General features: G+C 38.9%; 1 protein-coding gene across 2 annotated transcripts in view; it reads right to left on the reverse strand.

Annotated features, from left to right (window-relative positions):
• LOC124795145 (major facilitator superfamily domain-containing protein 6) overlaps positions 1 to 24,963 on the reverse strand; it is a 142,171-nt gene that overhangs the window by 45,512 nt on the left and 71,696 nt on the right. For both annotated transcript variants that reach the window (XM_047259022.1, XM_047259023.1), the window contains exons 7-8: positions 3,986 to 4,228; positions 1,266 to 1,427 (exon numbers count right to left, since the gene is read on the reverse strand). In XM_047259022.1, coding sequence (XP_047114978.1) covers positions 1,266 to 1,427; positions 3,986 to 4,228 — 405 coding nt within the window. The remainder of the gene's footprint in view (positions 1 to 1,265; positions 1,428 to 3,985; positions 4,229 to 24,963) is intronic.

Here is a 24,963-nt window from a genome sequence, read left to right on the forward strand (position 1 = left end):
TACAAGCTTTCGCAACAAATTGTTGCCTCATCAGGAAAGAGGGAAGGAGAGGGGAAGACGAAAGGAAGTGGGTTTTAAAGGAGAGGGTAAGGAGTCATTCCAATCCCGGGAGCGGAAAGACTTACCTTAGGGGGAAAAAAGGACAGGTATACACTCGCACACACGCACATATCCATCCACACATACAGACACAAGCTTTCCTGATGAGGCAACAGTTTGTTGCGAAAGCTTGAATTTTGTGTGTATGTTTGTGTTTGTTTGTGTGTCTATCGACCTGCCAGCGCTTTTGTTCGGTAAGTCACCTCATCTTTGTTTTTATATATAATTTTTCCCACGTGGAATGTTTCCTTCCATTATATTGATATATATATATATATATATATATATATATATATATATATATATATATATATATATATATATATATATTTTGTGGCTATAAATTCACAAATGACTTTTTACTTGCTGGACACAAAAATATTATATAATAATGGGATCTTGGCCAATAATACAATGGATAGAAAAAACTAGGAGCTATTTTACCAAAACATTAAAAAACTGAAGACACAGAGCAATAAAAGATAAAGCTTGCAGTTGGAAGTAAGTAAAACACAGCTGCACAAAAACAGTTACTAGACTAAAGTAAAATTATTAGTTCAAAAGGAATTTCATACATAATGTGTTCCTGATGATAGCAATTAAGAAGATGCCCCAAATTGAAATTATTTGGCTACCATAGGTGACATATCTGCTTTTTGAATGTAGCTATGTATTCCATAGCTAGGACAAGATGAATCAATTCAGTACATTTTTATAACAAAACATTAGTAACAGGGACAAATGTATGCAATACTGTTGGGCTCCCTTGAAAAGGAAGTAATTAAATCCTTTAGTAAGAAAAGAACCTTGATTAATACCAGAATAAGAGAGGGATTTTTCAATATGAAAGACATCCAGCAGTACAAAATGTTGATGCTACATTACACTTGCATAGATTGACTTAAATTCTAATCAACACGAACCAATGGTTACATAAATCATGACATATATTACATTGTTATAAATCAATATATTTTCCTTCAAATAAAGTTCTACTTCATAGTATTTCACACAACTGAAATATTTAGTGCCACTCTGATGCAAATACTACCTGTAATCATTTTGGAAGGCTCCATTAAAGGATGACAAAAAGTCACCAAGGAATTTTTTTAAATGATTACTTTTTTTCTACTGTAACTGGTATCACATATCAACATGTCACTCACCTCCAATTTCAGGGAGTTTATCTGACTTTCCTCCCAGCCAGAACTGAACTATTACATGCAAAACGAAGCATATCAGTGAACCTATACCAAATATAAGGAAAGTATCTGCTCCACCATACTGATCTATCAGTACACCTCCAATTAAACTTCCAATGGACACTCCTGCAACAGAACCAAAATGAAATTCAATTTCCATAAAATATTTTATTTTACTGCAAATGTAGGCAAAATACAACATCAGAAGTTATCTAATTCTGGTCTTCTGTATATATTAGAGCGAAGATTTTATCAAAAATACTTTTGCAATTTATATGTTTTCATACTTCATCTCCAAAGGTAATTACTTTTTTCCAAGTGTGCACAGAAAAAAAAACACTGACAGTAATCAATCACATCAACATCATATATAGCCACCATATGGTGCAATTTCTGTTGAGGAGCTAAAACAAAGTGATACAACATATAATATGGCACAGAAACAACATGCATATGTGCTGAACCTAGTTCTGAATAAGAAAAATCCACTGAGATCACACATCAAATAGTAATTATTATTATCACACACACACACACACACACACACACACACACACACACACACATGGAAGACGTGGCAACATAGTGCCCCCTTGGGGCAGCTGTTTGTAGCAGTCTTGCTGAATGGCTATGCGTGCTGATTATGCAACCAGTGACACTGCTCTGTACAAAGGGATATTGTCTGTTGGGCACCGGAGGACATAACATGTTGCTTCTCAACCTTTTTTTGTGTAGTCTGCGCACACGCGCACGTGCACACGCACACACGTGTGCTTCTTAACCTTTTTTGGTGTAGTCTGCGCACACGCACACGCACACGCACACGCACACGCACACACACACACGCACACACACACACACACACACATGCACACACGTGTGTGTGTGTGTGTGTGTGTGTGTGTGTGTGTGTGTGTGTGTGTGTGTGTGCAGACTACACCAAAAATGGTTAAGAAGCAACATATTATGTCCTCCGGTGCCCACCAGACAATATTCCTTTGTACAGAGCAGTGTCACTGGTTGCATAATCAGCACGCATAGCCATTCAGCAAGACTGCTACAAACAGCTGCCCCAAGGGGGCACTATGTTGCCACGTCTTCCATGTATGCAAATTGCCCACTGGCTGACACCACATTACATGGAAGGACAATGAGCAAGCATCTAGTTATACTGGCTGACAGCTGCCAATCGTGAGGACTGAGTTTATTCATCAGTGTTATAAAATAACCAGTGCTGCCAGGCTTCTACAGTCAATCTATGCTCAATCCACAACATGACCAGTCCATGGATGAAGATCACACTAAGAAACCAGTGAGCTACCATCTACAGCAGTCAATGGAGAGTGGAACCACCACCAGTACAGTGGACCTCCAGGAAGTCATCTCAGAATATAACTCGGTAGATATGAACTTTTAAGAAGCACTATCAGGCTTGTACTGACTTAGTTATTGGAGGTTACCTGCTCCAAGAAGTGCTGTTTGTGTCCATTTGTACCAGAGTTCTGTCTGAGTGTTCAACTAAACACTGTTATTATACTCAGATTATTTATTTGTATAGTTGTCTCCAATACTGCACTGGCCAAGTTGTACTGAGCTGATGTGCTACTCGACATACAGCCACATCACAACACAAAGTAATGGGGGATCGACCACTCTCCCTCTCCAAATGCAATCAAGTGACAGGAAAGAGGTTTAAACTGCTATTATAATCGAATTTCTCATTAAATAAAGCAATACCTCTAAAATTTTAAGCAGACTGTGCTATGGTGATGGAACATTAACATAGGAAACACAACATCATCACCTGTAAGCAGCTTAAGGTCTGGATTTCATTATAATTTCATTCTTCGAGAGCTGCAAGATCAACTGTCCCCATTGATATTTATCAACGCCTGCAAGCAGCTAAAGGTCTGGATTTCATTATAATTTCATGATGAAACTACTATTGTACATATCTAACAGCAACCATGTTTGAAGCAACAGCTACATCACACCACACAATGCTCCGCATTGTGATCCACAACTGGGTGACTTAGTTTGTTCCCGGCCATACTCCCTTAAAATGTTGTACAGCAGCTGTAAACTAAACAGGTGATATGATTTCCTTCAAATGCAGCCCTTTTCTAAAATGCTAGTAACAGAGATGGTATGCTAGTGACAGAGATGGAATAGGGAGAGGTTTATGGGACACTTTTGACCTCCGTGTCTTCATTGATGGTATGATCCATGGGCAGATGTAAAGGTTCAGGAGAGAGAGAGAGAGAGAGGGAGATCATAATTTAAGTAGGGCGGGAAGGGTAATTTTGCTTAGGAACAGATGGCAAGGGTAATTAGAAGGAGCTTCCTCATTTTAGGACTCAGCAAGTGAGAGACAAAGCTTTGACAGAGCATGCTGTACAGTCATTACAGTCACGTGTAATATTCTGTGAAAATGAGGGTGATCCTTTGTGTCTCATCTCTGATCCTTTGTGTCTCATCTCAGGTGTGCAATCATGTTCAGTAACAGAAACTGTCCAATGTTGAGAAAAGTAATGAAGCAATGCTAATATGTACAATACTATGTACAATATTATATACAATCAAAGAAACAGGTGTAGAATATATACTGGATATAAAGACGCACAGAGATAACACTGTATTATGAATGTGCAAATATTAATCGTTTGTAATTATACATGACTTACCTATTCCTTCAAATGATGCACCAACAAGACCTTGCACTGTTGCTTCTGTTCCAGGTGGTGAAACAATACTTGCATATGAAGTCATGGCTGAGTAAAATATTCCAAATGTAAGACCTTGGAAAAGTTCAATTGGCAAGCACCACCATGGATTTGTAAGAAAATAATACAGAATAAAGCGCACTCCAAATGCCAGTAAAACAAGAGACATTGCATGTATGTGGCCAATCTTGCGTAATATATGCCCTGAAACAATTAAGTCACCAATTGATATTTGTTACAGTCAGTTTACTGTTCAGTTAGGTACAGGAAAATATACCTTTTATTTAGGAATAATATTAAAGCAGTGAAATAAAAATTACACATTAGTCATTAACCACAGAGAGATACAGTATACATGGCATTTTATCATAAGGATCATTATTACTTGTTCTACAAAATTGTGCCACACTCACAGAACATGCTCTTTGACACAGCAGACTGGATTTAGAAAACTACTTTCCCAGATGAGCTTAAGAGTTTATTGACAAATGCTCTGAAAAGAATTGCGAGAAATAAAATTTTGGTCAAATAATATACATATGTAACAATATGAAACACAGTTGCTGCACAACAGTTAACAGCTATGAGGTAGATTGATCTCATTACAGGACCAGCAGTATATTCACATAAGAGATTAGACACTTCACTGTTAATCCCAATCCTATCCCCTCACACTAGGTTCTCTTAGTTTAGGTGAGAACAGACTCCCCATCAAGTTCTTTGAAAAAAACTGTAAAGTTCTTCCTTGGTCTCATTTTAGGAATTCAAGGACGACCCTGGATTTCCTGCTCTCAACTTACAACTTCAAATCTCAAAATGGAAAATTTGTACAATGGATACAGAGGTGGTAACTCTGATGAGGAGTCCATCATTACATCTTGTAATGCATTGGAACCTAGGATTCTGGGGAGTCCCAACATTTGCAGTGATGAAGAGATGGACTGTACTGAGAAGCCTCTCACGCCAGGTGTGAATTACGCATTTTGTGCAAAAATAACTGCGCCGGTGAACATTCATTCCCAACTGTATAAATTCTATGGAGAAACATGTATGAGCATACAACATGGTTGCAAATTGTGCAGAGAATTCAAAGACGGCCATCAGTTTCTGATGAAACGATTGCAAAAGTGGAAGAAGCAATGCTGACAATTTGGGAGATCTGCGAGATGTTCCCTGATATTAGTGAGACCAGCACAGACAAAATTTTGACAGAACATTTGGGGAATGAAAAGATTTGTGTAAGGTGGGTCTCAAGAATGCTTAAGGAAGACCACAAACGTAAACATGTGGAAGTGGCCAATGAATTTCTTAAGCAAAATTTTGTACATGGCTGCACGTTCAGAGACTGGTTTCAACACTGCTAGGAGTGTCTTCCTCAGAATTTAAAACAGAGAATGATCTATATTCTATAATATGGAACAGAATTATGACTAAAAATGTATGATAGGATATAAGTACGGAATCATAATCAGAGACTGACAGTACTTGTGTGTCATTTATAAAATATAGTCACAAAGATACTTAAGATAAAGAAAACTATGATGGCGAGCCACTAAGGGCTGCTCGTTACTTGCTTGGTGCAGGTTGCAAAACTTACTGAGGTGCCTGCGTTAACAAATGAGGCCAGGTGAACACGGCACTGCAATGAGCGCGTCATCTAGTAGCCGTAGATACAATTAGGCTACTTCACATTGAAATATAGGCAGAAATAATTATAAATTATAGTATTTGGTACATAATGGAAAGCAATGGTTGGTTGACAGTGGCATACAACATAACATTTTGTCTACATCAAAGCTTATAACAGTAAGATAAAACATGAAAACATCATTATGAAAATGTAGATTGGACTGAATGACAACTTGTACAAAACAATATTGACGTGAAATGCAGCCAACAGACATTTTATAATTGAAAAACATAGGACTACCTTAGAAGGAAAAGAACATTTCGGCAACCTGCACAAGAGACCTGAAGTCAGATATAAGGAACGGCTTTATACCTTTACAAAAATTTTGTTACATAGCTGTAGCTGTTCGTTAAGGATGAGGCTATCATTTTGAGCAAAATGCTTGAAAATCTCTAATTCTTCTAGAATATCTAGTCTACGCTCTTTCTTTTCGGTATGCAAGATGTTGCTATTGCAGATGGCTTTAGGTGAATGACCTGTAATTCGAAGATGGTCGGCAAAAGATGAATTTTGGGGGCTAGTGCCATACTTTTCTTAGCAAGTGTTCTTTATATCTGGTAGTGAAGGCGCGGCCTGTTTGTCCTATATAGTAAAAGGAGCAAGTATCACAGACAATTTTGTAGGCACCAGAATTTTGTAAAGAGGAACACACAGAATCTAAATTATGAATGAAGTTTTTTTTTCACATTGTTATTAGTAGAAAAATCAAAGTTGCAATCATACTTCTTTCGAAGAATGCATTGGATCTGATAAGAGATAGGCCCCATGAAAGGAATAGAGAAATATTATTTTGAGTTAGACACGATAGCAGGAGTGCCTAGCATAGTAAGTCTTTTAGCATTTTTCTTTTTAAGGACGTCATCTACTATGTTGGGTTTATACTCGTTGTTAACTGCTATTGTTTTAAGTAAATTGATTTCGTCATTGAAGTTTTCTTTAGAAAGTGGGAGGGAAACAGCTCGGAGAACTGGAGAATGAAAGAAGACTTTTTTATGCGATTGTGGATGAGTAGAAGATGCAGTAACGGGCTGGTCGGTATGTGTTACTTTATGAAAAATATTGAAATAAATTTTATTTGTTTCTATAGTAGGCATCAAGTCAAGGAAATTTAACTGACGGGCCTCATTTTCAAATTCAATAGTGAAAGAAATTTTCTCATGAAGATAATTAGATAGGTTAAAGATATGATGAACACCATCAGCGGGTCCTCTGTAGATGATTAGAATATCATCAACATATCTGAAATACGAAAGAATGCATAGTGACGCAGCTGGAAAACAATTAAAACATTTTTCTTCTAGGGAGTTGATGAAAATATCAGCAAGGATACCAGCTAACGGATTTCCCATAGCGAGACCGTTGGATTTCTCGTACAACTGTCCATTAAATTCAAAATAGTTGTACTTGACTACAACTGAGATGAGATTCATGAAGTCTGTGATTTGTTCATCTGAAATATCTTTTTTGAATCGACGTAAATTTTTTTCTACAATTAGCAGCATTTCCTGTACGGGGGCATTAGTATAAAGATTTTTGATACTGAAAGAAATTAACTTGGTGTCTGAACTGCATTCTAAATCTTTTATTTTTTGGACTAAGGTGTGACTATTTGGGATGGAAAAATTGTTCACAAAGACAAATGATTTTCTCAGAGTTTCATGTAGAAATTTGGCCAGATCATGGTATGCACTATTCATACTATTAGATATCGGGCATATTGGATGATTAGGTTTGTGGATTTTAAATTGAGACTGAAGTTTTGGGGGCTGAGGGTTCATGTTAATGAGCATTTTCTTCTGAAACAGTTTGAGTAGGAAATTTGCACTGTTGATGGCTGTCCTGACCTCTTTTTGTAAAACTGGAGTCGGATCCTCGTGTAGTCTCGAAATATTATTTTCATTAAAGAAATCTAAGGTTTTGGAAATACACTCCTGGAAATGGAAAAAAGAACACATTGACACCGGTGTGTCAGACCCACCATACTTGCTCCGGACACTGCGAGAGGGCTGTACAAGCAATGATCACACGCACGGCACAGCGGACACACCAGGAACCGCGGTGTTGGCCGTCGAATGGCGCTAGCTGCGCAGCATTTGTGCACCGCCGCCGTCAGTGTCAGCCAGTTTGCCATGGCATACGGAGATCCATCGCAGTCTTTAACACTGGTAGCATGCCGCGACAGCATGGACGTGAACCGTATGTGCAGTTGACGGACTTTGAGCGAGGGCGTATAGTGGGCATGCGGGAGGCCGGGTGGACGTACCGCCGAATTGCTCACCACGTGGGGCGTGAGGTCTCCACAGTACATCGATGTTGTCACCAGTGGTCGGCGGAAGGTGCACGTGCCCGTCGACCTGGGACCGGACCGCAGCGACACACGGATGCACGCCAAGACCGTAGGATCCTACGCAGTGCCGTAGGGGACCGCACCGCCACTTCCCAGCAAATTAGGGACACTGTTGCTCCTGGGGTATCGGCGAGGACCATTCGCAACCGTCTCCATGAAGCTGGGCTACGGTCCCGCACACCGTTAGGCCGTCTTCCGCTCACGCCCCAACATCGTGCAGCCCGCCTCCAGTGGTGTCGCGACAGGCGTGAATGGAGGGACGAATGGAGATGTGTCGTCTTCAGCGATGAGAGTCGCTTCTGCCTTGGTGCCAATGATGGTCGTATGCGTGTTTGGCGCCGTGCAGGTGAGCGCCACAATCAGGACTGCATACGACCGAGGCACACAGGGCCAACACCCTGCATCATGGTGTGGGGAGCGATCTCCTACACTGGCCGTACACCACTGGTGATCGTCGAGGGGACACTGAATAATGCACGGTACATCCAGACAGTCATCGAACCCATTGTTCTACCATTCCTAGACCGGCAAGGGAACTTGCTGTTCCAACAGGACAATGCACGTCCGCATGTATCCCGTGCCACCCAACGTGCTCTAGAAGGTGTAAGTCAACTACCCTGGCCAGCAAGATCTCCGGATCTGTCCCCCGTTGAGCATGTTTGGGACTGGATGAAGCGTCGTCTCACACGGTCTGCACGTCCAGCACGAACGCTGGTCCAACTGAGGCGCCAGGTGGAAATGGCATGGCAAGCCGTTCCACAGGACTACATCCAGCATCTCTACGATCATCTCCATGGGAGAATAGCAGCCTGCATTGCTGCGAAAGGTGGATATACACTGTACTAGTGCCGACATTGTGCATGCTCTGTTGCCTGTGTCTATGTGCCTGTGGTTCTGTCAGTGTGATCATGTGGTGTATCTGACCCCAGGAATGTGTCAATAAAGTTTCCCCTTCCTGGGACAATGAATTCACGGTGTTCTTATTTCAATTTCCAGGAGTGTATATTCAGAGTTATAAGCAATAACTAAAGAGCACCCTTTGTTTGACTTAGTAATTAGGGCTTCTGCTTCTTTAAGTTTATTATTAATGGAAACGACCAATTTTCTATCATTATGTGTAACGTTATAAATAGGGGCTGTATTTTTCATGAAAATGTTAACTACATCGTAAGCAATACGAGTTTGACAAGCATTATCTATTTTTTTTACTATCGGGACCAACTTTAAGACCTACAAGCACTTTTTCAATCACATTTCTATCTGACAAGTTGGGCGAGACATTATACTTCAGCCCTTTTTCCAGCAGGATAGTTTCATTTTGTGTAAAAATAATGTTAGTTTTCTTCAGAAATCTTTTGTAGAAAGTGTGACAGTTTTTTTTTTTTATTTAGTGTGCGCTGAGGACTCTTTTTCGCTAGGAAACAGTCAGAAAAGCTTGCTGAGTTTCTTTTCATGCTTCTGTATTATGCCTAGTTAATAAGTTTCTAAATGTTCATTAATTATCGTCCAGAAATCGTCAATATTAAAATTGTAATTAATATGAAAAATGTTTGTCAGTTCTAAATACAGGTAATAAGCTTCTTCGTTAAGAAGATCTTTTTTGGCATATAGCCTTTTAATTCTATCAGATATGAGATTTTTCTCGAAGGGTCTGAAGGATTTAGTATTTTTCTTACAAACAGCAAAGTTAATATAAGTTTAACAAATTTTTTAAAAATAGTGACCGAAGGCGGTGTTAGTTTCAATCGTAACTACTCACGGTCTCTGAACGTGCAGCTACGTACAAAATTTTGTGATTCTTGCCTGCCCAAGCATCCAATGCTGCCACCAAATATAAAGCTTTAAAAAAGAAAATAATAAATAGAAGTGTGGCCATTAATTTTAATAAACAATATGAAAATAGGGGTTTAGTCCCTACCTACGCGAAAGCTTATATTAAATTTGCAGTTTGTCAGAAAAATCTTAAATCCTTCAGACCTTTCATGAAAAACCTCTTATCTGATAGAATTAAAAGGCTATATGCCAAAAAAGATCTTCTTAACGAAGAAGCTTATTACCTGTATTTAGAACTGACAAACATTTTTCATATTAATTACAATTTTAATATTGATGATTTCTGGACGATAATTAATGAACATTTAGAAACTTATTAACTAGGCATAATACAGAAGCATGAAAAGAAACTCAGCAAGCTTTTCTGACTGTTTCCTAGCGAAAAAGAGTCCTCAGCGCACACTAAATAAAAAAAACTGTCACACTTTGTACAAAAGATTTCTGAATAAAACTAACATTATTTTTACACAAAATGAAACTATCCTGCTGGAAAAAGGGCTGAAGTATAATGTCTCGCCCAACTTGTCAGATAGAAATGTGATTGAAAAAGTGCTTGTAGGTCTTAAAGTTGGTCCCGATAGTAAAAAAAATAGATAATGCTTGTCAAACTCGTATTGCTTACGATGTAGCTAACATTTTCATGAAAAATACAGCCCCTATTTATAACATTACACATAATGATAGAAAATTGGTCGTTTCCATTAATAATAAACTTAAAGAAGCAGAAGCCCTAATTACTAAGTCAGACAAAGGGTGCTCTTTAGTTATTGCTTATAACTCTGAATATATTTCCAAAACCGTAGATTTCTTTAATGAAAATAATATTTCGAGACTACACGAGGATCCGACTCCAGTTTTACAAAAAGAGGCCAGGACAGCCATCAACAGCGCAAATTTCCTACTCAAACCGTTTCAGAAGAAAATGCTCATTAACATGAACCCTCAGCTCCCAAAACTTCAGTCTCAATTTAAAATCTACAAACCTAATCATCCGATATGCCCGATATCTAATAGTATGAATAGTGCATACCGTGATCTGGCCAAATTTCTACATGAAACTCTGAGAAAATCATTTGTTTTTGTGAACAATTTTTCCATCCCAAATAATCACACCTTAGTCCAAAAAATAAAAGGTTTAGAATGCAGTTCAGACACCAAGTTAATTTCTATCAATATCAAAAATCTTTATACTAAAGTCCCCGTACAGGAAACGCTGCTAATTGTAGAAAAAAAAATATGTCGGTTCAAAAAAGATATTTCAGATGAACAAATCACAGACTTCATGAATCTCATCTCAGTTGTAGTCAAGTACAACTATTTTGAATTTAATGGACATTTGTACCAGAAATCCGACGGTCTCGCTATGGGAAATCTGTTAGCTGGTATCCTTGCTGATATTTTCATCAACTCCCTAGAAAAAAAATGATTTAATTGTGTTCCAGCTGCGTCACTATGCATTCTTTCTTATTCCAGATATGTTGTTGATATTCTAATCATCTACAAAGGACCCGCTGATGGTGTTGATCGTATCTTTAGTCTATTCAATGATCTTCATGAGAAATTTTCTTTCACTATCGAATTTGAAAATGAAGCTTGTCAATTAAATATCCTTGACTCGATGCATACTTTAGAAACAAATAAAATTTCTTTCAATATTTTTTGTAAAGTAACACATACCAACCAGATCGTTCCTGCATCTTCTACTCATCCACATTCGCATAAAAAAAGTCTTCCTTCATTCTGCTGTTCACCGAGCTGTTTCCATCCCACTTTCTAAAGAAAACTTCAATGACGAAATCAATTTACTTAAAACAATAGCAGTTAACAACGAGTATAAACCCAACATAGTAGATGACGTCCTTAAAAAGAAAAATGCTAAAAGACTTACTATGCTAGGCACTTCTGTTATCGAGACTAACTCAAAATGATATTTCTCTATTCCTTTCGTGGGGCCTACCTCTTATCAGATCCAACGCATTCTTCGAAAGAAATACGATTGCAACTTTGCTTTTTCTACTAATAACAATTTGAAAAAAAACTTCATTCATAATTTAGATTCTATGCGTTCCCCTTTAGAAAATTCTGGTGTCTACAAAATTGTCTGCGATACTTGCCCCTCTTACTATATAGGACAAACAGGGCATGCCTTCACTACCAGATATAAAGAACACTTGCTAAGAAAAAAAATGGCACTAGCCTCCAAAATTCGTCTTTTGCCGATCATCTTCTAATTGCAGGTCATTCACCTAAAGCCATCTGCAACAGCAACATTTTGCAGATCGAAAAGAAAGGGCATGGACTAGATATTCTAGAAGAATTAGAGATTTTCAAGCATTTTGCTCAAAATGATAGCCTCATCCTTAACTAACAGCTACAGCTACATAACAAAAATTTTTTCAAAGGTATAAAGCCGTTACTCAACATCTGACTTCGGATCTCCTTGTGCAGTTTGCCGAAATGTTCTTTTCCTTCTAAGGTAGTCCTTTTCAGTTATCAAATGTTTCTTGGCTGCATTTCACGTCAATGTTGCTTGCTTCAAGTTGTCATTCAGTCCTATCTACATTTTCATAATGATGTTTTCATGTTTTATCTTACTGTTATAAGCTTTGATGTAGACAAAATGTTATGTTGTATGCCACTATCAAACAACCATTGCTTTCCATTATGTACCAAATACTATAATTTATAATCATTTCTGCCTATATTTCAACGTGAAGTAGCCTAATTGTATCTACGGCTACTAGATGACGCGCTCATTGCAGTGCCGTGTCCACCTGGCCTCATTTGTTAATGCAGGCACCTCAGTGCATTTTGCAACCTGCACCAAGCAAATAACGGGCAGCCCTTAGTGGCTCGCCATCATAGTTTTCTTTATCTTAAATATCTTTGTGCCTAATGCCATTTTGGCATATTTATTATTTTAAAAACGACATATAAGTACTGCCAGTCTTTAACGATGATTCCGTACTTATACCCTATCATACGTTTTTAGTCATAATTCTGTGACCATGTTATAGAATATAGACCATTCTCTGTTTTAAATTCTGAGGAAGACACTCCTAGTAGTGTTGATACCAGGTTAATTTCTTAAAAATAGTGACTGAGTGCTGCTTTTCTTTCAACTGGAATTTCTTAAGGCTTATGCAACTGATGGCAAGGAATTCTTGGACTCTTGTCACTGTGGAGGAGACCTGGGTCCACTGCACAACACTGGAAACGAAACAACAATCCTGGCAGTGGAAACATCCAACATCACTGAAGCCAGAGAAGTCTGAGCAAACATCGTCAGCCGGCAAAGTGATGGTGAGCATATTTTGGGACAGGAAGGGATTACTCTTGTGTGAATTCCTTTCTACTGGTATAACAATCAATGTGGACCGCTACTGTGAAACGTTGAAGAAACTTCATCATATGATCCAAAACAAGAGGATAGGCACGCTCAAGAAGTGTGTGACTTTCCATCAGAGCAACGCTCGTCTGCACATTCCATGTGTCACAACCAATATAATCAAGAAATGTGGATGGAAACTACCTCAAAGGGACGCATTTCACAATGAGAGAGGAGCTGAAAGAAGAGGTTTTAAGCTAGCTTCGTGATGGGTGGGAGATTCTACAACGCAGGCATGCAAACACGATTGATCTCAATGGCGATTGTGTTCAAAAATAGGTAAAAGTCTAAGCTTTTCACACATGTATTATACAGTGCCAATAAACATGTTTTTCATTGTGAAAAATAATTGTAACATTACTTTACGAACAATCCTTGTAGGTGAAAGCTTTGGTGTATCTTGTTATAAAATGACATCAAAACGACCTTGGTAAGTTAACTGAATATGAGTCAATAGTTTATGTTCTTCTGGGCCCACTGCATAATATATGTCTTTTAAGGATACTGTGTCTGATTGGTTTTATTTTTACAATAGGCCTACTTTGACTGAACTGCATCATCGGGTTATCTGTAAGTAAACCGTAAAACTTATTTCTAATTTTGTAGGTAATTATTAAATGGGCTTCATTATTGTGCATTTTTACATAAGCCTAAGAATGGAAAATCCAGGATTTTTAAAGGATAGTTGGTACTCAGCATATAGTGGAGATGCTGAGTTGCAGATAGGCACAATTAAAAGATTGTCACAAAATCAGCTTTCGGCCAACAAGGCCTTTGTCAAAAATAGACAACAGACCTGGTCTGGCTTCAGCTGCCAGAGACTGTGGTCATGTGTATATGAGCTGCAATTTTGTGTGGTGTGTGTGTGTGTGTGTGTGTGTGTGTGTGTGTGTGTGTGTGTTTTGCCTATTTTTGACAAAGGCCTTGTTGGCCAAAAGCTTATTTTGTGGTTAGTTTGGGGGAGGAGACCAAATATCGAGGTCATCAGTCCCATCGGAGCAGGGAAGGATGGGGTAGGAAGTAGGCTGTGCCCTTTCAAAGGAACAATCCAAACATTTGACTGAAGCAATTTAGGGAAATAATGGAAAACCTAAATCAGGATGGCCAGATGAAGGTTTGCACTGTTCTCCCAAATGCGAGTCCAGTGTGCCACCTCACTCGGCATTTATTTTGTGATATTCTTTTAGTTGTGCCTATCGGCAACTCAGCATCTCCGCTTTACATAAGTCTGATGGTTTTTGACATCCATGTGATAACAGTAGTTGTGTCACTGTCTATTTGCTTGTTAATTACATTCCTTTGTTCATAGTAATGGTTGATCATCTTATCAACTTATTAGTTTATGTAGTTATCAGATTATATTCTTTATATCAGTATTTTCATGACATCTTATTTGACACAGTGATATTGTGTGATTACAGGCAGTTCTGTTTGTCACTGCTGTTATGTAGCTGTTGATCACTGCTACTTTTTCTTTTTCCATGTGTTAAACGTACATCAATATATTTTCCTTTTTATAACTGCATATATTTTCTTAGTTATTATTTATTTTACTTATTATTTGCTTATCCATATGACATCGCTGGAAACTGTGACTGTAATCTTTTTTCATACACAAATATCGTTATAGTCAGTCTTTAGTCCCACATTTGTTTGTATGCAATTATAAATGTAATTAAACATTTCTATCTGGTTATTTTTGGGCTATATTTTTTAAATTAATTTTCATAGTTGTGTCTTTCTATCTGCTTTTTGACAGGTTTTCCATTGGTGCTATATGGTTATGGTATTGTTTCTTGGAATCTATATCTTGCTGTGAATGCAAAGACTGAAATAAATATTGCACATATCAAGATGAGTAGACACCTCACCATTCGATACCAAGGGCATGTTAAAGAAAGTGACAACAATCCATTTACTTTTTCCCACCACCTAAAGACCGAACAGCACACAGTAAATAATGCAGAACAAGATACTTAAATTTTACATATAACACCAAAAGGACCACTAATGAACATTCTGGAAGAGAGAGATATCTGTCTACATACACATTAATACCCACAGAAAACACTAAATGAGCAAACTGACCTGAAACAGAAACAAAGCATTGAAAACTTTTTTAAAATTATGCATGAGGACAATGGATAGATAAATAAATAAATAAATAAATAAAAGATATGAGACTACTAGAGGTTACATCATAGCTAGAGGCACCCGTTTTTCAAAAAGCATGAAATCATGAAATTTTACAAATTTTGTTAAAAATGCAAAGCTATTTACCTTAAAGCAAAATAACAAAATATTAAACGACATTGTGTGGAATTACACCATCTGAAGCTGAGGTTAACAGTAGAAATTCGATTTCAGTGATGGCAATGAACTCTGGATATCAATAACAATGGAGTCTACACCACTTTGATATACAAGGTGATTCAGAAGGAATGTCACATAATTTGTGATGTGATTCTGCATGTGAAAGTCCTATAAATATGTGTACAATTTTCAATTATTATGGAACTGGAGTGGGTTGAAGACTATCACATATCCACGAATGATATGAAGAAAAGTGTGAATATTACTTACTGAAATGCTATGTAGGCACTGTGGTGGGCAGAACAATGGTGGAACCGATGACTGATTCATCCTACAAGAGGTGTTAAAGAAGTCCCCAAGCCATCTCAATGTACTTGTCAAATGTGTTGGAGGGTATGCTGTGTTGTACATTGAACGCAGTTTTCCGAAATTCCTTCACCAGGGAAGACAGAAGGAATATTCCAGAATTTGAAACACAAACAGCTGCTAGCATGAGTTTCTTAGAAGTAGATACCTTAGGGGTTGCGAAGCAACTCAAATCGCTTGATACGGGCAAGTCTTCAGGTCCAGATTGTATACCGATTAGATTCCTTTCAGATTACGCTGATACAATAGCTCCCTACTTAGCAATCATATACAACCGCTCGCTCACCGATAGATCTGTACCTACAGATTGGAAAATTGCGCAGGACGCCCCAGTGTTTAAGAAGGGTAGTAGGAGTAATCCATCGAACTACAGACCTATTTCATTGACGTCGGTTTGCAGTAGGGTTTTGGAGCATATACTGTATTCAAACATTATGAATCACCTCGAAGGGAACGATCTATTGATACATAATCAGCATGGTTTCAGAAAACATCATTCTTGTGCAACGCAGCTAGCTCTTTATTCGCACGAAGTAATGGCTGCTATCGACAGGGGATCTCAAGTTGATTCCGTATTTCAAGATTTCCGGAAAGCTTTTGACACCGTTCCTCACAAGAGACTTCTAATCAAGCTGCGGGCCTATGGGGTATCGTCTCAGTTGTGCGACTGGATTCATGATTTCCTGTCAGGAAGGTTGCAGTTCGTAGTAATAGACGGCAAATCATCGAGTAAAACTGAAGCGATATCAGGTGTTCCCCAGGGAAGAGTCCTGGGACCTCTGCTGTTCCTGATCTATATAAATGACCTGGGTGACAATCTGAGCAGTTCTCTTAGGTTGTTCACAGATGATGCTGTAGTTTACCGTCTAGTAAGGTCATCCGAAGACCAGTATCAGTTGCAAAGCGATTTAGAAATGATTGCTGTATGGTGTGGCATGTGGCAGTTGACGATAAATAACGAAAAGTGTGAGGTGATCCACATGAGTTCCAAAAGAAATCCGTTGGAATTCGATTACTTGATAAATAGTACAATTCTCAAGGCTGTCAATTCAACTAAGTACCTGGATGTTAAAATTATGAACAACTTCAGTTGGAAAGACCACATAGATAATATTGTGGGGAAGGCGAGCCAAAGGCTGCATTTCATTGGCAGGACACTTAGAAGATGCAACAAGTCCACTAAAGAGACAGCTTATACTACACTCGTTCGTCCTCTGTTAGAATATTGCTGCGCAGTGTGGGATCCTTACCAGGTGGGATTGACGGAGGACATCGAAAGGGTACAAAAAAGGGCAGCTCGTTTCGTATTATCACGTAATAGGGGAGAGAGTGTGGCAGATATGATACGTGAATTGGAATGGAAGTCATTAAAGCAAAGACGTTTTTCGTCGCGGTGAGATCTATTTACGAAATTTCAATCACCAACTTTCTCTTCTGAATGCGAAAATATTTTGTTGAGCCCAACCTACATAGGTAGGAATGATCATCAAAATAAAATAAGAGAAATCAGAGCTCGAACAGAAAGGTTAAGGTGTTCGTTTTTCCCGCGCGCTGTTCGGGAGTGGAATGGTAGAGAGATAGTACGATTGTGGTTCGATGAACCCTCTGCCAAGCACTTAAATGTGAATTGCAGAGTAGTCATGTAGATGTAGATGAACATCATCTCGGTGGGCTTTAATGTGGGCAACAGCGTCTGTGATGCAAGTGGCAATTTCTTCACGTGTGTCCACCTTTGTAGCATACACATCCCCCTTTAAACAGCTCCATAAACAGAAGTCTAATTGTGGTTAGGTCGAGTGATCCAGAAGGCCAGTTAATGGGTCTTCCACAGCCAATCCAGTGTTGAGGAAAAGTGTTATTCAGATACTGGGATACTTGTCTGGTATAGTGAATCAGTAATCCATTATGATGCAGGTACATTTGCTGTCATTTTTCTAATCTCATGTCCGTGCAAGTAGGTCTTGTAGGCAATGTGCATATGCTACAGCTGTCATGTGATTTGGCAGGAACACATGGCTTATCAACAGGTCATCAATCATATGACACCAGACCTTTACTGAGAACCTTACTTTGAATCTTATAATGAAAAGGAAAGCTGCTACCCTCCATATAGTGGAGATGCTGAGTTGCAGATAGGCACAACAAAAAGACTGTCACAAATAAAGCTTTTGGCCAGTAAGGCCTTAATCAAAAACAGATCTCTCTCTCTCACACACACACACACACACACACACACACACACACACACACACACAAAACTCACACAAATTACTGCAGTCTCAGGCAGCTACAACCACACTGCAAGCAGCAGCACCAGTGCATGATGGAAGTGGCAACTGGGTGGGGGTAAGGAGGAAGCTGGGGCGGGGGAAAGATAATAGGGTAGGGGTGGCAGATAGTGAAGAGCTGCAGATTAGATGGAGGGCAGGGGAGGGGTCGAGGGGAGGGGGTAGTGGAAAAGGAGAGAAGTAAAAAGACTGGGTGCGATGGTGAAATGAGGGCAGTGTAGTGCTGGAATGGGAACAGACAAGGGGATGGATGGGTGAGGACAATGACTAACGAAGGTTGAGGACAGGAGGGTTACGGGAAAATAGGATGTATTGCAGGAAAAGTTCCCATCTGTGCAATTCAGAAAAGCTGGTGTTGGTGGGAAGGATCCATATGGCACAAGCTGTGAAGCAGTCATTGATATGTAGGAGTTCATGTTTGGCAGCATGTTCAGCAAGAAGGTGGTCCACTTGTTTCTTGGCCACAGTTTGTCAGTGGCCATTCATACGGACAGACATGTTGATGGTTGTCATACCCACATAGAATGCAGCACAGTGGTTGCAACTTAGCTTGTAGATTACATGACTGGTTTCACAGGTAGCTCTGCCTCTGATGGGATAGGTGATGTTAGTGACTGGACTGGAGTAGTTGGTGGTTGGAAGATTCACAGGACAGGTCTTAAATCTAGATCTATTACAGGGCATGCAAGTTCAGTGAATGGTGGAAGGAAAGTGGGCAGGACATTTCTCATTTCAGAACAAGACAAGACGTAGTCATAATATTGTTATATTCCAGCCTGGATTTTCCATTGTATAACTTTGAATCTTGTTTCCCTAATGTCATGTGGATTCTCCATTGCCCATGTATGAGAATTGCTGGTGTTCCTGATACTTCTGCATGTAAATGTAGCCTCATCTGTAAATAAAGTGTATTGCTGATATCTCTTTGTACAGTACCATTCACATAGCTGTTGTTTACTTACTGAGTCACCTGGACACAGATGTTGCTCAGGCTGCACATGGAATGGGTACAAACCCTCCGAACATAATGTACACCACACTCGCATTTGTGGAATATCAAGCTGACAGCTAAAGCGCAGTGTACTGTTAGTGGGACTTCACTGTACCATTCCAATAACGTCTTCTCTTTCCTCAACTGACTGGATGGCCTCACGTTCTGATGTTACTTGTACACTGGGTAGTGTTCCACACCCAAGTGATATTTGAAAAACCCTGGAAAATACCCTGGCACAGGGGGTTCATCGATCAGGGAAATATCTCTTGTATTCTGTCACAGCTGCATAGGGACTGCCATTATGCTAACCGTAAACAAACAACATCTCTACATATTCTACATGGATGAATGTACGAATGTAGGTGGCATGTTGGTATTCACGGACACAATGGATTTGCTCAATTAAATAATAGTCACAGCACCTACACAGCATTTTGCTAAGTAATATTCACATTTGTCTTCATATTCATTCATGGATGTATGTAATCTCCATTCCCGTAACAACTGAAAATCAGACACATATTCACTGAACTCCCCCCCCCCCCCCCTCCACCTCCCCCCACATGTAGAATCACTTCACAAATTATGTGACGTTCCTCCCGAATCACCCATATATCTATATCTGACATCATAACAAGTATAGCTAAGTTCATTTCCTGCACAGGGAAGGATGATATTCAACAATGTCTGGCTCATTATTTGATGTAGCCGTGTATTGTATGTGAAAAATTGTTGCCAACTGCCAGTGCATTCACTCTGATATTCTGTGATTTGTTTTTGTACTTCACTATATTAATAAGGTAGCAACAGTTTTTGCTTGAGAAAAAGAATTTTCATCAGAAAGATTTTACATTTTTTGACAAAACTGCAAAGATACTTATGTGCAAATACTGCAATATGCTAATTGAGGGCCAGAAAAAGAACACATGCCTCAAACATATTAATACCAGTCCTTTCCATAAGAAGAACAAGGAGAAGGTACCAACAGCAATAGGTGTCAAAAGATAAATTACTCTCATAGACATCAGCGCAGTAGCAAAATGAGTAAAAACTGATAAAGAAAAATTTATTTTATCAATAAGTCGATCTTTCCTCAAGGCTAATACACCATTGGAAAAAGTTGATCAACCGAACGGAGAGAATGGCTGTACAAATACATACCAGGTTTGTGTAATATTACACATTTTTGGAGGGGAAGAAATGTGAATTCAACTTACATTGGTGCCAGCTCAATTGCGGGCCTTACTGTTATTAAAAATAGACAGACATTGTTTTGTGTAACAAAATGTAACTGGAAGTGAAGATAATTTTTTCACACTTGCCGAGATTCCACCATCCTACCCCAAAAACTACCCTTCCTTTTATAGCAAGAATGAGACTGACACCTTGTGAATCAGCAATATACACTTTTTTGTGCTGCCAACTGTCACACGGCATGAATTTTAAAATGTAGAAACAGAGTGATCTACTCAACCTAACCAAACTGTCATGTCAGGCTTTTATAATGTTTACAACATAAAATTTTTGGGATGATGGATCGAAGTTGGCAACCCTCTATTCACATGTGTGCGAGTTGGCTGCAATGACTCGTGAATACCGCATAGTCACTACATTGGCAATCGGAAGCCCCACAGTTGAACAAATAGCCTTAACTCTGTGTAATATCACTTACTACATTTACATGCAATTTGAATTGAACTGAATACGCTTTCCATATGCAGTACACTAATAACTTTTTTGGTTAATAGGTGTGGCAAAATATGTAGACTAGTGAGCTGAAATCACTGAACACAAATGTAGTTGCATGCACAATACATGCAGCACAAATAATGATTGAATATCTGCAGAAGTTTTTCAATTCGATTTCAGTAACCCATGGAAAATAAGTAACTGTGACATTATAATCTTTTTCTCATTCAATGATGTTTAGCACAGGTAATGCATGCTGGATCTGTCATTCATATTAAAGACAAGGAAGTTAATAATTTAATTCCTTAAATGGTGTTAAATATTATTCTACTATCAGGTCTACTGACATTTTTAAAGTGCTGTAGTCTTGCCCTTAGCTGGAAGATAGTGGGAAGATTCTGTAACCTGAATCATTGAGGAGGTGGAGGAGGAGGAGGAGGAGGAGGAGGAGGAAAGATTAAAAGAAGCTGTGAAAAAATGAGAGTGTTTCAATTCTTTGTGATGAAACAACAAACACAAAAGGACAGTGTGTGTTCATGGTTCTGATGAAAATACTTAGTTGTGGTGCTGGTACAGTTCAGGTAATTCTGAAACTTGAAATTCAGTACCAAATTGTAGTTTCTATAACTTCACATTCAGCCCATTATGTGGGCAAGTGTATAAATGCAATTTGGGTTTTACTTTCAGAAGGGGTAGTACACACACAATGCTGGACCCTTAAATTAAATTTGTTGGGCAATATGTGGGCCATGGAACTCGGTGATTTGAACCATTGTGTAATAAAGGCAAAACACGTCTTCTTTAATAGCTTAAAGAGGAACAACATATACATTCAGTTCTTTCAGAAATATGAAGGTGAACACACAAAAGATAAACTTTTCCCTATTACTGTCATCACCAAGTGGAACTTGTGGTTTCAGTACCTTGGAGAATATCTAAATGATATAGTAGAATTCACTGAAACTGTTTAAGACAATAGTGTTGCTTTGTACTATTTTAAAGCCTTGACCTCTAACAAAGAAAAGAAATTGAGTGCCTAGTTATTTTTCTTGTTGAGCAATTTGCTGCTGACATTAGAGAGCACCAAGATACCACTGATTCATGATCTACTATCTAAACTTTGTGCCCTTTTAAAGAGCTTTAAATTACTAGAGGACACATTTTTTTCGAGACAACCTCACATACACTACAAACTGCCAAAGCAAATGCAAGCACATTTAACATCCATGGCAAAATTTGTGGGTAGAGCAAACCTGATGAAACTGACCCACTTAATGGAGTGTGACACAGGAAAGACTGCCATTCTTCTATCGTCAAATTGTTTGACCCAAGAAACATAATGAGAAGTGATTAGATAGTGCTGAAATCTCTCAGCTAATGAAGCAGTTTACCATTCTACAAGTACTTTCAATGTCAGAATACCTAGTACCATACACAGTGTTTAGGGATTTAGTTGCTAGTTGTTGTTGTAGAGCAGGTAAAGATGTTGATGTGATTGCTATTCTCCATTCCCTGAAATCAGAGCACGGCCATTTTGTGGATTCTGCAATGAAGGCTTTGTGGAACCCAGTCAGTGATGTAGATAGTGAGAAGTTATTTTCAACATTTTGTAATATAATTTCTGACACGAGAACAACTGTGCCTCCCAGTAATGTGGAAGTCATAGTATCCTCTTTTAGGTTCAAATAAGAATGTGGTTCATAAATTCTGCTGGGCAACAGTAACTGAAATGATGTTAGCAAAGCAATAGGCAAACTAAGTAGTTCCAGAGCAGAGGACTTCTATGGTCTGTCAAATTTTGTCATAAAGAAGATATCAAGGGATCTTCTGTCCCCTCTAACCACTCTCATTAACCGTATATTACAGCAAGGGATTGTTCCCGACTGTTTGGAAATAGCAGTAACTATTCCCATATTTACAAAAGGAGATAAATCAAATCCGAGTAACTATCGCCCTATCTCATTAATCCCAATAATATCTAAAATAATCGAAGACTGTGTTCACCAACAAATGAATCACTATTTTGAGGGGAATAACTTGTTAAGTAACTCACAGTATGGATTCAGGTCTAAACTATCCACAGTTAAAGCGGATGAAAATATTGTTAGTGATATGTATGACGGCTTTGAAAATAAATTAATCTCTTGTGCTACTCTCCTAGACCTGAGTAAGGCATTTGACACTGTATCTGACAGTGCTTTGATCATGAAATTAAGACACTACAGCATGGAAGAGGACACTCTGAAATTATTAGAATCCTACTTAAGCAACAGAGTACAATTTGTTAGTGTAAATGGGCAGCTGTCAAACCCACAAACAATAAAGAGGGGTGTGCCACAGGGCTCCATACTTGGGCCCTTTCTGTTTGTAGTGTATGTTAATGATATGCCACAGTATTTATCTTGTAAAACAGTCCTCTATGCAGACGATACAACTTTTATCAATTCAGGACAGACTCTTGAATCTGTACGAGAAAAAAATAATATAATATTTGAAATATCAGTTCATTGGTTTAGTGCAAACTCCCTATACATAAATGAAATAAAAACTGAGGAAATATTCTTTAATTTGAAGGTATCAAACAAAGAAAATAAGTCTGTTAAACTGTTAGGAATGATGATTGACCAGAAACTTAGCTGGGATAAACATATCACATACGTCTGTTCTAAACTTGCATGTGCTATGTTCCTATTTTATAAGCTTAGGAATAATGTCAGCCAAAACTTACTGCTGCATTCATATTTTGCTTATATCCACCCCCATCTTTCATATGGTATTCTGCTCTGGGGAAATTCTCCTAATTCAGTATCAATTTTTAGATGGCAAAAAAAAAAGGCTCTTCGATGTATAGTGGGTTTATCTCCTAGGGATACATGCAGGGAACATTTCAAAAAACTTAACATCATGACATTTCCTTGTTTGCTTATTAAACGTAAAAGAAAACATAGCTCAATATCTCCTTAGGTCACCTATCCACACCCATAATACAAGACGAAACCACACAATTGATCTGCCATACTCTAGATCAGGCTGTTCCAACCGAGCTCCAGGGAGCCGGAGCGTTCCGGAGCACTCACTGCGGCAGCTCGGAGTGCGCGTGGAGGGGGAAAGCGAATCACTGCCCCCTGGCCGCATGCAGTCGCAACTGACGCAATAATCCGTGTTCAATGACAGCTACGACTAGCCGTGGGAGCCCTGTACCTCTACTGGAAGATACCTTTCTATTCATTGACAGGGATGGTCGTCCACAGTATCTTGTATGTTATAAAGTATTTAATTCAGTGACGAGGTACAATATACGATATTATACACATCTTCACGCAGCGAACTACGATCAGGTAGAAGGCGTTGCACACAGAGAACTGGTAGCCAGGCTTATGAACAACATACCCGGAGACCTAAGTCTGAAAACGGTTTCGTAATACGGAGGGTATCAAAACATGCAACATAGTTCGTGTTCTGTAATGCGTTTATAATTTTCAGGTGAATGAGAGCGGAAAAAACACTACTGAATCTGCAATTCGAGCAAGCTACAGGGTTGCTCACATCATTGCGACGAGTGACAAACCGATTTCGGTGGGACCACTCGTAAAATCGCGCATGGTAGCAGTTGCAGAATGTTTGTTTCCAAGGGAGGTGCAGGCAATAGAAGGGGTTTGCCTGTCGAAGCAAACAATGTCTCATTGAATACTAGACATGGCAGCGAATTTAGAGACACAGCTCAGGAAAAAGGCGGAGAGCTTTGTTGCATTTTCGCTAGCGCTTGACGAAAGCATTGACATATCGGACTGTACTCAGCTTGCAGTCTTTGTGCGTGGTGTCGACATAGAGCTGTAAGTAACTGAAGAACTCTTGGATGTGGTACCACTTGATTACACCGCAACAGGACGTGACATTTTTGAAGCTGTTTGTGAATCAGTGGACAATATGAATTTGCCGTGGGATAAGCTCCATTCTGTAGCGACACACGGTGCACCACAAATGATCGGGCATCACCAAGGTTTTGCTTCTCGTTTGAAAAATAAACTCGG

Source organism: Schistocerca piceifrons, chromosome 4 (genome assembly GCF_021461385.2).
Source record: "Schistocerca piceifrons isolate TAMUIC-IGC-003096 chromosome 4, iqSchPice1.1, whole genome shotgun sequence".
Lineage (NCBI taxonomy): Eukaryota > Metazoa > Arthropoda > Insecta > Orthoptera > Acrididae > Schistocerca > Schistocerca piceifrons.